Source organism: Phragmites australis, chromosome 6 (genome assembly GCF_958298935.1).
Source record: "Phragmites australis chromosome 6, lpPhrAust1.1, whole genome shotgun sequence".
In the NCBI taxonomy this organism is placed as follows: Eukaryota; Viridiplantae; Streptophyta; class Magnoliopsida; order Poales; family Poaceae; genus Phragmites; species Phragmites australis.
In genome coordinates, this window is record NC_084926.1 from 35,256,146 (window position 1) to 35,271,697 (window position 15,552).

The 15,552-nt window shown below is 43.5% G+C and overlaps 1 protein-coding gene across 1 annotated transcript; it reads right to left on the reverse strand.

The window, feature by feature from the left end:
* Positions 1–13,320: 13,320 nt before the first annotated feature.
* Positions 13,321–14,619, reverse strand: LOC133920606 (expansin-A24-like). The gene is made up of 3 exons (XM_062365210.1): positions 14,367–14,619; positions 13,941–14,265; positions 13,321–13,836 (listed from the first exon to the last, which is right to left on the reverse strand). The coding sequence occupies exons 1-3, from the start codon at positions 14,524–14,526 to the stop codon at positions 13,524–13,526; spliced, it is 798 nt and encodes a 265-aa protein (XP_062221194.1). The 5' UTR covers positions 14,527–14,619; the 3' UTR covers positions 13,321–13,523.
* Positions 14,620–15,552: the final 933 nt, after the last annotated feature.

The window sequence follows — 15,552 nt, forward strand, 5'->3', positions numbered from 1 at the left end:
GCCAAGTCGCCCCCGTGCGCCTTTGCTGGCCCATGGCGCTGGCCCATGCCGCGCCTCCGTCCGCCCGCCAGCCACTCCTCTGCGCTGTGTTGCTCGGCTGAGTGCCACGCCATGTCATGCTGCCATCCTACGCACTGCCACCGTGCGTACTGTCCCAACGCTGGCGAACCCTCTCTCTGGCCGCGCCCTTGGCTCACCCCCCTCCGGCTCCCTCCAGCGCCATCGTCTCCTTCCCCTGGCGCCTCCCTCTCCCTCGATCACTTTCTCCTTCCTCCCTGTGAACTGCACGCCCACACAAAGGCCATTCGACCTTATCCCTTAGGCCTCCCACCAATGGGTGGACCCCACCGGACCGGTCCATGGTGGGCCAGCCACCCAAGCCGGCCTCGGTCCATCGATCCCCAGACCGATTCTACTGCGCAGTGCTGCTCCCATCGACAAATCTGGTGTACGGTGCACCACCCTCACAGCTCCCTCTAGTTCACAGATCCAAAGACCAAGTCCGTAAAACAGTGACATTTTCCAATTTCCAGGATTTATCTTTCCGATAGATCTTCTAATAGCCATATCTCCTCCGTTTCAACTCCGATTTCGGTGATTCTTTCACCGATATTCCTATAAAATCATAATCTATCTCCATACCAAATCTTGTAATTTTTGGAGTTTATTTAATTTTCTCGTTCAATAATTATTTCGTGTCGCGGCGTTTAATCTAGATTCAGATCTCGTCTTTTAATAAATAAAGTGAGTTAGATAATTACATAAATATGCTTAAGATATAATCATGTATAAGTTGCTTATATTAATCTAGCTTAAGTGTAGATTAATCATCATGTGATTTAAAGGGTAGTTTTTAGATTAATCTTTTAATTAATGTTGCAATATATTGTTATTTGATGTGATATGTTATAAATTAATCTTACCTTAATTAAGGTAATAAATTAACCTATGTAACTGCTAAATAAATAAATATCAGTCGTTAGAATATGATAGAATAATTTAAACATTATTAATTAATTAATTAATTGAATAACCTTTTGATAATTAATTAATTAGATTAACATAGTAAATTATCCTAGTAAATAATTGCATGCAAGCTTTTATGATAGCAATAAATATAACTTAATTAGTGTGGCAATTAAATAACACTAGGTAATTAAGTTGTTTACTAAATAACCATATTTAGTGTAAGGTTAGAATATTTAATCTCCACACTTAAGCACAGATAATCGTCTAGAGTTATACTTACGTATATATGTATACATACTCACATACATATAGACATAAGTAACACATACGTTTATGTCGGTACATGTGCACTCACTTACACGTAGAAACCCTAGCTGTCGCCTTCCGGCAGTTAATCTAATAAACGCTCATGCAGTTGATCATGTTTGTTTAGGTTTCTCTTAGGTTAATAAAACCACTAGGTTATCAGCTTAACCTAGATTCCCTAGATGATCCCGCTATTCTCTGTATATTAGCTTCGTATTGCTTAGAGTTTCCGATTGTTTTCCGCTAGGTTTAGCTTTTGTCATTTTCCCTCAGTCGTTCTTCTTCCGCTATGGTATTTCTTGTTTTATTTTGACTTTTTGTCGTTAATCTTCGTAGGCTCAAAGTTATGGTTCTAAGCAAGAATGCGAGGAAGGAACTAAAGGAAATGTCCAACGATGAAGAAGAACCCTGAAGATTTGAGCGACAAGACCAATCGTGAATTAACCCTTCAGGAAGGCAAGTCCCATCTCCTTGATCATATTGAACCTATATTTTCAAATAATATTCATGATCAACTAAAACTGAATTTATTATCGCATGTGCTATATATTACGCCTTTACAAACTACTTGCAATAGTTAATCCTATCAAACACATGCCATGTCTTGAATATTATCATCCAGAATACATATCATGCTAGGATTACCTGTCATTATCTATATTAACGGCAGATGACGCCATGATATCTAGCATGCTTAGGATTGAATACGTCTCATCGGAGATGTTGCTTTTAAAACACCTCTCCTCAGAGACAAGATTTACTGTTATCAATGATAACTCATATACCACGAATCCTTGATGGTTGTGAATTCCGTGATGTCATGTGGGATATAGAGGGTGATGTGTAAAAATGGGTGGAAATTGTTTTGACGCGGGCAGGTAGAGTGATCCTCCGGGGATGATGCTCTTGTGGGTTTGAGTTACATGATGGTATTCATTTCCCATGAAGATGCCTGGCCCGACCGTTTAAGGACCGAGTCATTTCGCAGCCATACCTTAGCAACCCCGTGCAACCATGCGTCCTATATGGGCAGGACTTGACTTTCCTTCACCGGACTTAGTTGGGCATCATACCAGAAGGCTGAGAGCAACGAGAAGCCAGGGGTCCATCTGTCCCGCTGTTCGGAGGTTTCAGGGACCAGCTTAGGCTTAAAAAGGGATGTTGGCCTTCGGAACATGCAGCTCTGGGACTTGGCGTGTCTCGTGGAAAAGCCCGGCAGGAAAGGTGTTTGGAGAGTCTCGGTATGATTCGCTCCTCCGCTCGCAATGGTTGGAGGCTGAGCATATCGCGTGGGTAAAGTTGTACAACCTCTGCAGAGTGTAAATCTATTCGGATAGCCGTGTCCACGGTCATGGACATGCAAAGACAGAACCTTTTTGACTAGACTTGGTGCGTGCGTCTTGATGAGTGAGTGTGTGAACTAGATATCCGTTTGATGAGATTCCTGGATCAATCCGCCAGAAGCTGTGTGCTACTAGAGGTACACCAGATTTGATAATAGGGACTGCGGGTGAGGTTTAGCCCCTCCCAGGACTGAAAACCCCCAGATATAACTTGTTACCCTGGTCCCGATTTTAAACTATTTCGATAGCTTTGCTACCAGGTCACCTTCTAATACGTTGGGGACTTGAGGTGATACTCAGTACCAACAGAAGATGCCTGCAATTGTTAATTTTAAAACTGTTTCCAAAAGCTTTGTTACATTTATTTCAAAAGTACAACAATAAAGAATATAATTGGATACTTGCATAAAATCTGCTTTACGCTCAAAACTATGCCGTAAAGCCTTATCCTTGAAATATCCATTATGCATGTATCAACTCTTTGAAGTAGTATAGGACTTATTGAGTACCTTCCGTACTCAGTCTTGTTGCTTTCAGATTGTTGAGTTGGAGATCAACCTCAACCCAGATGAAGTTAAAGAGAAGAAGTCTAAGGTCGCGTCCGCACCCATGTTGCCTGTGCCATTAGGTTGCATCGTCGTTTCACTCTTCTGCCTGCCTGGTCTACTGTGGATTCTTATCCACAAGATCAGCTTTTCACTTTTCAGGTATTTATTTTACTTATTTGTATTCGAAGTATGTATTTGATATCATTCTATTGAATTATGTGCGTATCAGCTACTTGATCCAGGGACTAATACATGAGGTACAGGGAAACCCGGGTTCGGGGTCCTGATAGTTTGGTATCAGAGCTATACTTGGTTGTAGGTCATGACCTTAGTATAGACGTTACTTATACTTTAGTTTTATTATAAACTCTTTAAAGGAAAACTCTTACTTATCCTATCTACATCTTATCGATCTTACCTTACATTGGCACTCTGTTGCAAAACTTGTTGATTCCTCTTTACCCACCTCTTCTCAAAGCTTAACGTGGAGAACACTGACAAGATTAAGGCTTACACAAGGAGTTGTGTCAAGTATGAACCCTAACCCCTATTCTTTATCGTATCGTAGTAACGAAAAACTAATTGTGATTGTTCACATTGTAGTTCTGGTTCTTGTTGGTTGTTCATTGCGTGTTTTCTTGGTTGTGTGATCTTGTTACACATCTACCAAAAAAATTGAATCTTAACTCATCCTCTGCTTTCTACCCTACCCCTGAAGAACAAGAAGCTATTGGATATGTTATTAAAAAAATTAAGTGAAGATGATCAACACCTAGAGCTTAAAACCCAAGCCGCAAGATGAAAAGTTATAAGTAATGTATCCACAAAGTCCGTACCAGACAACAACAATCAGGCAAGTGACAATGTCAAATCAACTGAAGAAGATGCTCAAGACAATGAAAGCAATCTGGAGATACAGGAAGTCCCTCACAGTCAGAAATTTAGTAAGTAACTAAGATAACAAGAATGAACATCACATGACATTGGCACCTATTGCTGGAGATCTTCTCGCAATAATGGCTAACCAAATCCAACTGATGCAAACTATTGCTCAAGGACTCATTAACACCAGTCAACCTCTGGGCATAGGAAATGTTGACCAAGACCACTAAAACACCAAGAAGAGGAAATCTAGACTCAGTCAATGCCATAGGGCTAGTTACAAGAGATGAAAGCTAGAAGACCAACATTCTATACAGAATTAAGCCCCATGGTCCACCTCTAACCAAGCAAATCTAGTTCCCTGCAACCAAAATACTGGAAACCTGCAGCAAGAAGAAACTCTAAAGACACCAAAAGCACCAAAAAGCTTTGTTAGAATTGCCAGTAACCAGGACACTTTATCAGGAATTGTCCCCAGAAGTAGCTGACTGTTACGCTAGTCTACATCATCGAAGTATCACATCGACAACTAGAACTAATGTGTAAGATAATGTAGATCTTTGGAAAAAATACCCATAATCGGAAACCCAAAAATCAATGGATATCGGTCACCATGGATACTCTAGCTAGTTCAACTTGAGATGTTGTTTAGCTTTACCTTGGAGTTGTTCTTTTATTCACCCCTCGGAGAGTATCTTCGGTCATAGAAACTCCAATAGCTATGAAAGTCTTTTGAGATCCGTGTATTCAGAATAAGTATCAGATATCTTTGTTTTACCTTCAATAAGACAATATTAGACTAAGAAATTGAAAGGTTTAGACTGTATTTTGTAGGAACATCAGATTAGTGAGAACTGCAACCAAATCTCAACAAAGGACGAAGTGATAATCCATGAATGGACAAATGACTATAGTGTCGCATACTCAATGAGACATCCGTAGTCAAGAACCTAGTCTTAAGATATGTCCTATCAAAGTTTTGGAAGTATATCCATACAAGAAGGAAAACTCATAATATCTGCGTCAAGGTAGCTGAAGCTACGTGGACGAGGTTACCCAGCTTATGATTCAAAAAATAACAGCAGTAGTACACTCACTCGAAATATGGAACATTGTCCAAGTTGAAATAAGTGCGAGAACTATATGGATCGTCTAGCCAAAAGGGATAACAGTTACTTTCAACAAACATCACGAAGTTTTCACGAAGGTCAAAAGTAACAGTTAATCAAGAAGAAGATCCGATAGAAGATAGTATTTCTCTGATCCCAAGGTGTTACAAATCTACCTGAGTTTTAACATATAAAAATATAGCAAAATTCACTCCAAATTAAAACTTTTTTCTAATTATTAAACCGGTATAAAATCAAGGAAATATATATTTGAATGTGCATATACTTGTATGTATATATTCAAATATATTAATTAGGCTAAGTATTCCAACGAGCACTAAATTAATTTCTAAATAAATCGTTGCAATGAATTCATCTTATGAATTTTGGTTTAATTGTTTTTATGATTCTTTGTGTGGTGATTCGAATTTGAAGTTCTCTCAAATTCGAATCCATTTTAATTTTCTCAGCAATTCCCTAATCTAAATTCAGATCCGAATTCAAATACTCCTATTTGAATTCAATCCCAAATATCCCAAATCCATTTTCAATCAAATCTTTCTTGTTTTCATATTCGAATGCGGTTCAAATCATTCGAGTTATAATCTTATTCTTCCGGTTCAATCGCTTCACAACACAATTCAGTCGTTTCAAATCTTGGTTCAAGTTTGAATCTTGTATTTCGAAAACTCATTCTAAATCAATTCGAATCCAAGCCATTCATTGATTTATTCATTCCAAGATCAATTCCTAATTCAAATCATTAAATTGAATCATCACAAATCCAATTACAAATTCAAGTCGTTCATCGAATCATCATACAATATAGTTCAAATTGAATACCTTTATTCGAATTATCACACATTCATTCACAATTTCAATTGCATACAATTCGAATACATCCATTGAATTGTCCTAAAAATGTTCTATCTCCCCTAAAGATCTTTTCCTTCTCTCACAACTCCTGATCCCTCTCAGAGCTCTCTCTCTCTCTGTTCATCCGCCACAAAAGTCCTCTCTCTCTCTTTCTCTCTCATCTCTTTTCTTCTCTCATCTCTTTTCTATCTCCCTTTATCACGAGGGCATGACTATGGGTGCTCCTCCCCATAGTTGCGACATTGGCAGCTTTGGGGTCTTGGCAGAACCGTCGCCGCCCTTCAGGAGCTTGTCACTATGTCATCATTGTTACAACAGCAACCGTCCTATCATATTTGTGATGGGATCAGGTTATAGGAATCATATTCTAACTCCACCTTGTACTACTAATCAACTCCAAGTCTAATACGTAACCTGCGTTGTATAGTATTCAACACAATGCAGCATCCAAAACTTCTCCTTTGGTCCTTCAGACTGATTTTGTCAGACAAAAAACTAAGGCACTCAAACTAGTATGAACCTTTGATCGAGAAGAGCCTAAACATATTTTGACAGCCTGCAGAGTAGCCCTTGTGAAGCTGAGTTATGCTTGTGAAGCGAGTTAAGCTTGCTCTAGTTCACAATCTTCTGGCAACGACTAATCCCGCAAAATGGATTGTAAAGCAAATTGACAAGGGATGGGATATCTTATCAAATAGGAAGATGTTTTATTTTGGCTAAGTATTCCAAAGAGCACCAAATCAATTTCTAAATTAATCCCTATAATAATTTGATTCATATGCATTTTGGTTAATTTATTTTTATGGTTCTTTGAGTAGAGATTTGAATTTGAATGTCTCTCAAATTCAAATCTATTTCATAGATTCAATTCAGCTGAAATCCAAATTTAATTCAAATCTTTTGAATTCAAATCATCTCCCAAAAATTAGAGCTTCAAATCAAAATCATAATTCAAATACTCTTATTTGAATTAATACCAAAATCCAAACCCAAAATCCAAACCCCAAATTGAAATATTCCCATTTGAATTTACACAAATCAATTCCAAACCTTTTTTATTTCTATCTGACCGCCCCCTCCTTTTTTGTCTCTACATAGCCCATATGCAGCCTAGCTAGCCTAGCCTCGCCCCCTCTCTGCTCCTACATGCGCGCTTGGGTAGTGACGCCTCCCTGACACAGCACCGTGTGCGTCAGCACGTAGCCGCACGTTCTCCTGCTTGCGCTCACCCTCACTAACACGTGGACCCCACCGCCCAATCTCTTCTCCCTCCTCCAGCTCACACCGCGATGATGTTGCTGGTCACCGTCGACGTCCATGACCCGAGGTGAAGGATGACCGCTCTTGACTTTGCTGACGGCACGAGCGGATGGCCAGCATAGAGCTGCAGCCACCACGCAAAAATCCAATAGGCACCACTACCAAGAAGCCGCACCGTGCCATGTCACCACTGCCACCTCCGACTTCCCCTCTCTCTATAAATCAAGGAGCCCCCCTTTTCCCCTTTTCCCAATCGCAGTCTACCGTCACTGCCATTTAACCGCCGCTGTTGTAGCTCCAATCACCACCTCTCCGTCGTGTGCAACTGAAGAGCAAGAGGAGTCTGTTGTCTTCCCCGTGTTGCCCTTCCTCGACCTGAAGCTGGAAGGAAGCGTTCGTGAACCAGAGACTGAGCTGACACCGTTGCTGAAAGCTTCTAAGCGTCGGCTGCCGTCCCTTCCCTCACCGTCTCTGAGCTTGGTGAGCTTCCCCATCCCCTCCTTCTCCCTCCTAGCTAGCACGTCGAGGCCCATTTGGCCCGCCTTCACGCGATGACGTTCAGCCACGAGTTTCTTCCTCGCCACCGCATTGAGCTCACCACCAGTGCTCTCCTTGGTCCTAGTTGAGCCGACCTTCGTGCCATGGTGCTTCCTAGGATACCATAGCCGTAGGAGTGTAGGTTCCTAAAGTGCATTTGTATCAGGGAGGTGCCGCCCATTTCTGCCCCACCGCCTTGACCAGCTCCGCTACCACTTGCCATTAATAAGCCCCCAAACGAGTACCCCATGGCGAGTAGATGCCCGATGTGTGTTTCTCATCATGAGCTCCAGTGAGGAACCAACACCGGCGAGCACTCCGGTGCAAGGCTGCTGTGATTGCTCATCGTTGCCCCCCACCATCGTTGATCTACTCCGTTAGCGAGCCCACCCGAGTGAGAGCACGTGGCTGGCCTTTGGCTTGCAGGCACAACCCATCAAGCCAAAGCTATGTCCCCGTGGGTCAGCCCAGCTGCCAAAAAGCTTGTGAAGCCGAGCGGCCCGACTCCAGTGTGCCACCACTATGCAACCAAGCCCATATCCAGGGCCAGATCTAGCCCAACCTGAGCATTGTGCTGCGGGGCCCCATTAGTGCATCTTTATTGGGCCCCACCAGTACTGTTCAATGGGCCCCACCTGTGGGCCCCACCCAGGAATAGTGCCTTTTAGTATTTTCTCAATTTAATTTTTTATTAAATATTTTGGGAGTCATAATTTGTCCTTTCTCACTCCGATTCTGACAATCTTTCACCTAAATTCATGTAAATTCGAGATGTATCTTTCTATATCAGAGTGACATCCTTGAGGACTCATTTAGTTTTCCATTTGGTGTTATTTGATTCTTCTCTAGTATAGGTCGTCGTTAATCATAATCGTATTTGCAGAACCGGAGGAATTCATTGTTAAACCGAAGAACCCGGACTTTGACCAAGGAATAGAAGAAGATTTCAGAGAAGGAAAGTTATATCTCCTTGATTATGTTGAACCCATGTTATATCTAAGCTGGCAGCCATGGAGAGTCAAAATGATCGTCGTACGGTACTCCGACACCTACCAGCAAGCAGCTTATGAGGGAGATGTGCCAGTGATGTGGCACACACTCCCATGAGGCACTTCTCAATTGCATATGGTTTACGCGCCGGTATGTGTGATCGTATGAATGCATGGAAGGTCCAGGTCAAGAGGAGGATGACTCCACCTTAGCCAGCATGGCACAGTACGTCCACTTGTTAGAGCACTTGCACAAGACGTACTCCACAGTGGTTGATCAGTCGCCAGAGGGCGGAGGAGTCAGAGACACGAGAGAATAGGAAAGAAATTACCATCAAAGCTTATATGTACAACGTGATCTAAGCTGACAGTTAAAATACAGAGCTCGACGAGCATAATACTGATAAGCCTGTACTGATTGCTATATTGCTTTAAAAAGTACTAATTGCTAATAGCTTGGAAAGGAAGACCGGGATCAAATGGATGGAACTGAAATGCGGCAGCAATGAGCTTGTTCGCTACCTCAGAAAACAGACAATACCTGAACCTGTCGAACAATGCCTACATGTGCACAACATGGCGCATGCACAGCTTGGCCAGAGAAAAGCAAAGGCGTGATTCAGTGCAGCGCCAGTGAACCAAGGCCACCGGAGTCACAGCCGGCTCAATGATGCCTTTGCTCCCATTCTCCTCTCTCCCATTCAGATCCATGTCCGTAGAGTTTGCACGTCCCATGGCGTGCAGGAAGCATCGATGGACACTGCATGCTTTTGTTGAGTAGTTTAAGAGACGGGTCGCCTCTAATTTGTACTACTACCAAACGTTTTAATAAAGTCACCTCCATGCATTGACTGCGAAAGTTCGGCTGTGCTGTAGGTGGTGCTGATTGGGGACTCGGGCATAGGCAAGTCAAACCTCCCCTCCCGCTTCACTGTACATGTTGCATTAAGCGCTGAAATTTTTTTGAGGAAAATCGAACATAATAGCTAATTATTTAGAGGGTGTTTACAAGGCTAAATAGTATGAAATGATAAAAATACATATGAATGGAGCATTGCAAAGGAACTCACTTTTTCACCAAGTAACCTAGGGTTGGCAATAATTTTAGAAATTATTACGCCATATGAGAGAAATATTAGTGAATTTTCTCAGATTTTTGGGAATTTATTTGAGGCCTTAAAAATTGCTAGAATGTCTAAAGGTAGCTATTTTTGGAGTTTTTTTTATTATTTTGAGACCTAGATGGGGTATTGAGGTGAATCCTTTTAAAATGGATTCATCATGAATTATAGGACATTCAGAAAACGTTTTGTGCATTTTAGAGTGCGGCAATCCCACTGCTCAAATAGAGAAAGCGGAAAGAGAACAATTGAAACCGCTGAAAACAATAATACTGTTCATCCACGAAAACACTGGACTCAGGCTGCCACGTTGAACCCACGTGTAAAGGCGTCGGGGTTTCCATCAGCGTGGTCACTTTGGTCACGCCAATGAATATGGCGTGACTACATTGGAGAGTCACGCCAGACACTTTAGTGTGACAAATAGGACTAGTTTCTGAAAATTTAGATGCCCACGGACTGTTATTAAAATATTAGTTTCAAAAAGGCTAAAATAAATTAAAAAAACTCAAATTCATGCAGTCTCAGATTCAGCCTACCAAACACAAACTCAAATTCTACCAATATCCGCTCATCCAACCAACCAAACACACTTCTTTTCCAGAATACGGATCCCCTCAGCCTGCTTCCACTCATCCAGGATATACGATGCAGCTCTACAAAACCTCATGCGGACAACCAAACACACCCATGGTGTAGGCAAACAAGCTGGCCCAAGAATTAAGTTCCAATTCAGCCCAAATGACGGTATCCAAATGGGCCCTTAGGGTTTTGATAGTCATCAACGAGATGTTCTTTTTACAAAAGTCCTCAAGGTTTTGGAGCATGAATTAAGCATCATGAATAAGTGAGCTCATCCAACAAACTGCAAAGATTTCATTAAGTAAGCTCTGTCTGCTCATTCTAGAGGTTATTATTTGTATGTCCTTACGTGATTACTTAATTTGCAGCACCTAACTTTTCTTCCACTGAGATGGTTGTTTAGGATGGATTAGTGAAATGATATAAGAATTAATTTGGCTTTCCTAACTCTTTAAAGATATACCTGCTATATCAGTAGCATCTGAATTCATGGGGGTTTTCAGGTCTGTACATACTGTACTTGTCGATCCATTTACAGTTCAAAATGGAGGTGACTAAGCAGCTATATTCATGGATGCATGTACTTACTAGATCATTTGTCATTCTTCTATGCATAGCTGTTTTTCATCTTTTATTCTTCTTTGCTTGGCTGAAAGACTACTAGTTTCTTGCCGCAACTCGCTGCCACTGAATTGGAACCGTGTCTAGTAATTTTCAGTGACTGCACCCGCTTCCTCTCACACTGCGAATTGCCAAACACGTTTTGGTTTTCTTAAAAAATGAAGAAAAACATTGCCTAGGGCGGCCTGCATGCAAACCCCGGCCGGGTCTGGCGAGCGGAGCAAACCCACACCCAACCCACCACGCAAACCTTGTTTAGCGGTGAACGAGTCTGTGGGTGGAGCCCTTGTCAGCCCAACGTCAAGCAGCATGAACAAAGAGGATAGACCATGGCGACACAGTGGTCTGCAACAAGCTGTTGTAGCCCATGGCCGAAGTGCAACATTGCTGGGTGAGGAGGTGGGTGCGATGGAAAGCAGGCCTCCCGATGTGGAGCTTGACAGTCTAACATGAACAGGAGATGGGTTCAAGGCTGTGGGTCCCATAAAACAAGCCGGGTAGACATTTCTCTACCAACGTGGTTTCCCTCAGTGTTGGATATTGGGCCCATCTTGTTTCTTGTTGAAGATATTAGCTCATTTTCTCTCTTTGTTGAAGATATTAGCTCATTTTCTCTCTTCTTTCAATTCTATGACGCATCACCTCTCATTCTATGTAGCGGCCCATTTAATGTCTAAGCCATCAGTCAGAGTGAAGTGTTGAGAGTGTCCTCACTACTACAAAATCGGCTAACACTGATGGTTGTAAATCGGTCTTCACTGTCGATTTTGCTTCCGATAGTGAATACTCGACAATGAAATTCGAGCGCTATCACTACCGGCTGTGAACCCGGTAGCGAAGCCGTTTCCCAAAACAAAAAAAAAAAGAATTTAAGCTCTAGCGGGCGCTCGAGCCGAAGCCGCTCGAGACTAAGCCACTCGAGCCCGCCGTCACATCGCTTGCCATCATGGAGCTTGGGTCGCCGTTGTGAACCTCACCGAACACACCACCCCGCATGGACCCCCCCCAACCGCCGCCCATGCCAGCTCTACGTACCACACACACATCCAGATGTGGCGGCACAAAGGCAGCCGCCACAAAGCATGTCGCGCCCCCTGCTCGTCGTCTGCACTGCACCACCATCTGATCCTGATCCCAACTTGATGACACACACACATGCACATCCATATGTGGCGGCACGAAGGCCGCCACTACAGAATATGCTGCGTCCCTAGCTTGCCGTCCGCACCTCACTGTCGTCCCCCATTCACTTCTGGCCCCAGCTTGCCGGCATGTATCTATGCCCCTAGAGAGATCCATGGCTAGATCCCACCGTGGATCCCCAGTGGATCTCACGTGGGGAGGAGGAGGAGGCCGATGGGGGAGGAGGCAGGGGAAGACATGGCTGGATCCCACCGTGGATCCCCAGTGGATCTCACGTGGGGAGGAGGAGGAGGCCAGTGGGGGAGGTGGTAAGAGAGAGAGAGAGAGACGTGCGTGGTGGGGGAGATAAGACAGAGGCACTCACCGTCATGGAAAATCTCTGAAGCTGAACGTGAGGACAAGCCAAAATTAGAATCGATCAAAATTTCAGGTCCGAATAGACTATCAGTGGCAGTTAATGGCTAAAACCGGCACTGATAGTCAGTACCAGTGCTGGTTTGTACTACAAATTGGCACTGATATCGACTATCTGTGTCGATTCTTGGCGACTCCATCTTGGTTTGGGTGCGGAAGATTAAAAACCGTCAGTGATACATTTTAACTGCTGGTTCCTGCACAACTGGTAGTGATGAACCGTCGTCTATGGCTGGTTCTGTAGTAGCGCCTTATGATATTTAACTTTGTAGGAAACATATGTTGTTTTATTATCGAACTTAATTCACAAGCTTCACTGAGCCAACTCAGAATATCAAACCATAGTCTAGGCGCGCTCAAGATATGCTAATCGACAATCCTACCATCACTCCACAAATTTATACCAATAATGAACATATCAACCTAGTTTCTTGTTGGAATACACAACTTTATATACATCTTTATATACACCATAAAATTTATATAAACACAAATGTGTGTGTGTTTGTGTGTGTCTATATATACACACATATATATACAGTAACAAGTTAAAAAATACACACATATATACATCTTTATATACACCATAAAATTTATATAAACACAAGTGTGTGTGTGTTTGTGTGTGTGTATATATATACACAAACATATACAGTAAAAAGTTAAATAACAGGAGAGGTACAAGCGGTAGTAGTGCCTGTTGGATCAGTATCTATTTACATGTAATGCACATAGTGTACAACTGAATGAACTTCCAGTAAGTTTGACCGTTTGTAAGTCATACGCTCATAAATCAATCACAAGGAAATACTGCGGAGCATCCTCACTTGAATTGCAGCTTGCTTGCAAATGTCTGGCCAAACTTCCATCCTCGTGGCACCACGTTTGTGAACACAATGGTTTGTCCATCGGTGTCTGCCAATCTGAATGAGAGCATTTGCCCGGTGAGATACGTTAGAGAGTGCCAGTTCGCACCCCAATTGCGCACCATTGGCATCCAACCAGTCGAGTTGGAGCCCTTGACATCCATTGATTTGATCGAACCGGCTGCTGCAACATTGGTCACAAGCACAAGATTGAAGTAGTCATGTCCGTTGATCGTGAACCTCACGCCACCTCGCTTCACACATGGAACTCTGCATGGAAGAACGTTCTGTTTAGACTACTGCACCAAGCGACGATGGCGATCCTCCCTTAATAGACTAGTAATAAGTGCAAGTCAAGCTGCATATATAGATACCTTCTGTACATGACGGGGATGATGCCTCCACGGTAGACGCCGATCTTCTCCCAGGCCGGTTGCGCCATGTCGAAGTGTGGCCGCGGCGGGTTGCACCAACCGCCATTGTTGCTTGGGAGGTCCCAGTTGGGCGGGCAGAAGTTGGTGGCCGTGATGGTTACCGTGACGCCGGGCTTGCACCACCTCGGGTCCGCCCTCTTGCGGTCGCAAGCGATCTTGTAGCACTGCCCGCAGGACGCGCCGTCGTTGAACAGCGCCGTGCTCAGCGCCGCCGACCGTGTGCCGTATCCCTGCGTGTACAGGTTCCCATACCCGCACGCACCACCTGCGAAATGATACGCGAATCATACATACATGTGTCTCACAATCTCCCTAGCTATATAGCGAGTGCATTTGCATCGCGGCATAAGTAATTAAGCTAGTTACCCATGGTGCCGGAGGCGTCAGCGCCGCCGTAGAACGTCGCATGCGCCTTCAGCCATCCGCCCGGCGCCGGAGACGACGACGCGTTAGCGGCCATGGCCAGCACGCAGCCGACCGCGAGCAACACGGCAGTGAAAACTCGAGCTGAGGCCATAGTCGCCATGCCAGTCGCTCGGTTTTTATGCCTTAAAACTGCAGGAAAGTCTCAGGAACTTGAGCCGCAGCCTGCAATAACTGGTTTGTTCGTTTGTATGGAATTGGATGGATTTTGTTGTGATGATTATTGTGCGATGATTGGGTACGAATATATAGATCCACAGCCTTGGCCTTAGTAATCACGATTGATTGGTGGCTAGAGGATTAGTTAATATAAACAAATTAAGTTCATCGAATGAAGCAAGCCGGCCGCCGGATATGGCTGACGTGCACATGTGCATGGCTGTGCAGCCGCACCATATATGCATGGCTTACGGGGCAATCCAAAATAGATAATCAAATCTACGCCGCAGACGGGTTATGGCCATTGTATATTTCGTCGATCTTTGCTTCAATTTTTCCGGTTTTGAGACGATCGTTGCGTACTTTTGAAGGTGAAAAGAACGGCTTTGCGTTCAGGATACTCCCTTGTCTAAGAATGGATGTCGTGTTTTAGTACCAGTGAAATTCATATGAACCTGGACCGCAACATCAACGTCGCCGCCCATCGGCGTGAATTCAACTAATGGTTAATTATGACCTTCGAAACGCGGCAAGTCGTGCCAACAAAAAAAATACGAATTTCGGAGAACACAAAAGAGCTAGAGCCCAGGCCAAGTAAAGTTTAGATCAGCATCTGTAAGTTATTTGCCTAGAGCTTGCCACGACATGTGAGCATAAACTAGAAGGGCAATAAAACAACAGAGGAAGCACCACTTGTAATTCTGGGCAGGATTCAGGCACGCACGATTTCTAGTGTGTGAAATATTCAGAGAATTGGCGAATTGCCGCACATCTCTTGGTGCCAACAAGCATGCCGGATGGTGAACAATAATAATCGGCTTAGTTTACGTGGACATGACGGATTACAATCAGATTTTTGTTACAACGATTCAATCTGTGTGCTAGCCGTATCTACAACAGACTCAAGGCTCAACCTAATTGTACATGTATCGTCGGTTTCGTAAGACTATTGGCTAGTTGTTCCTGGGAT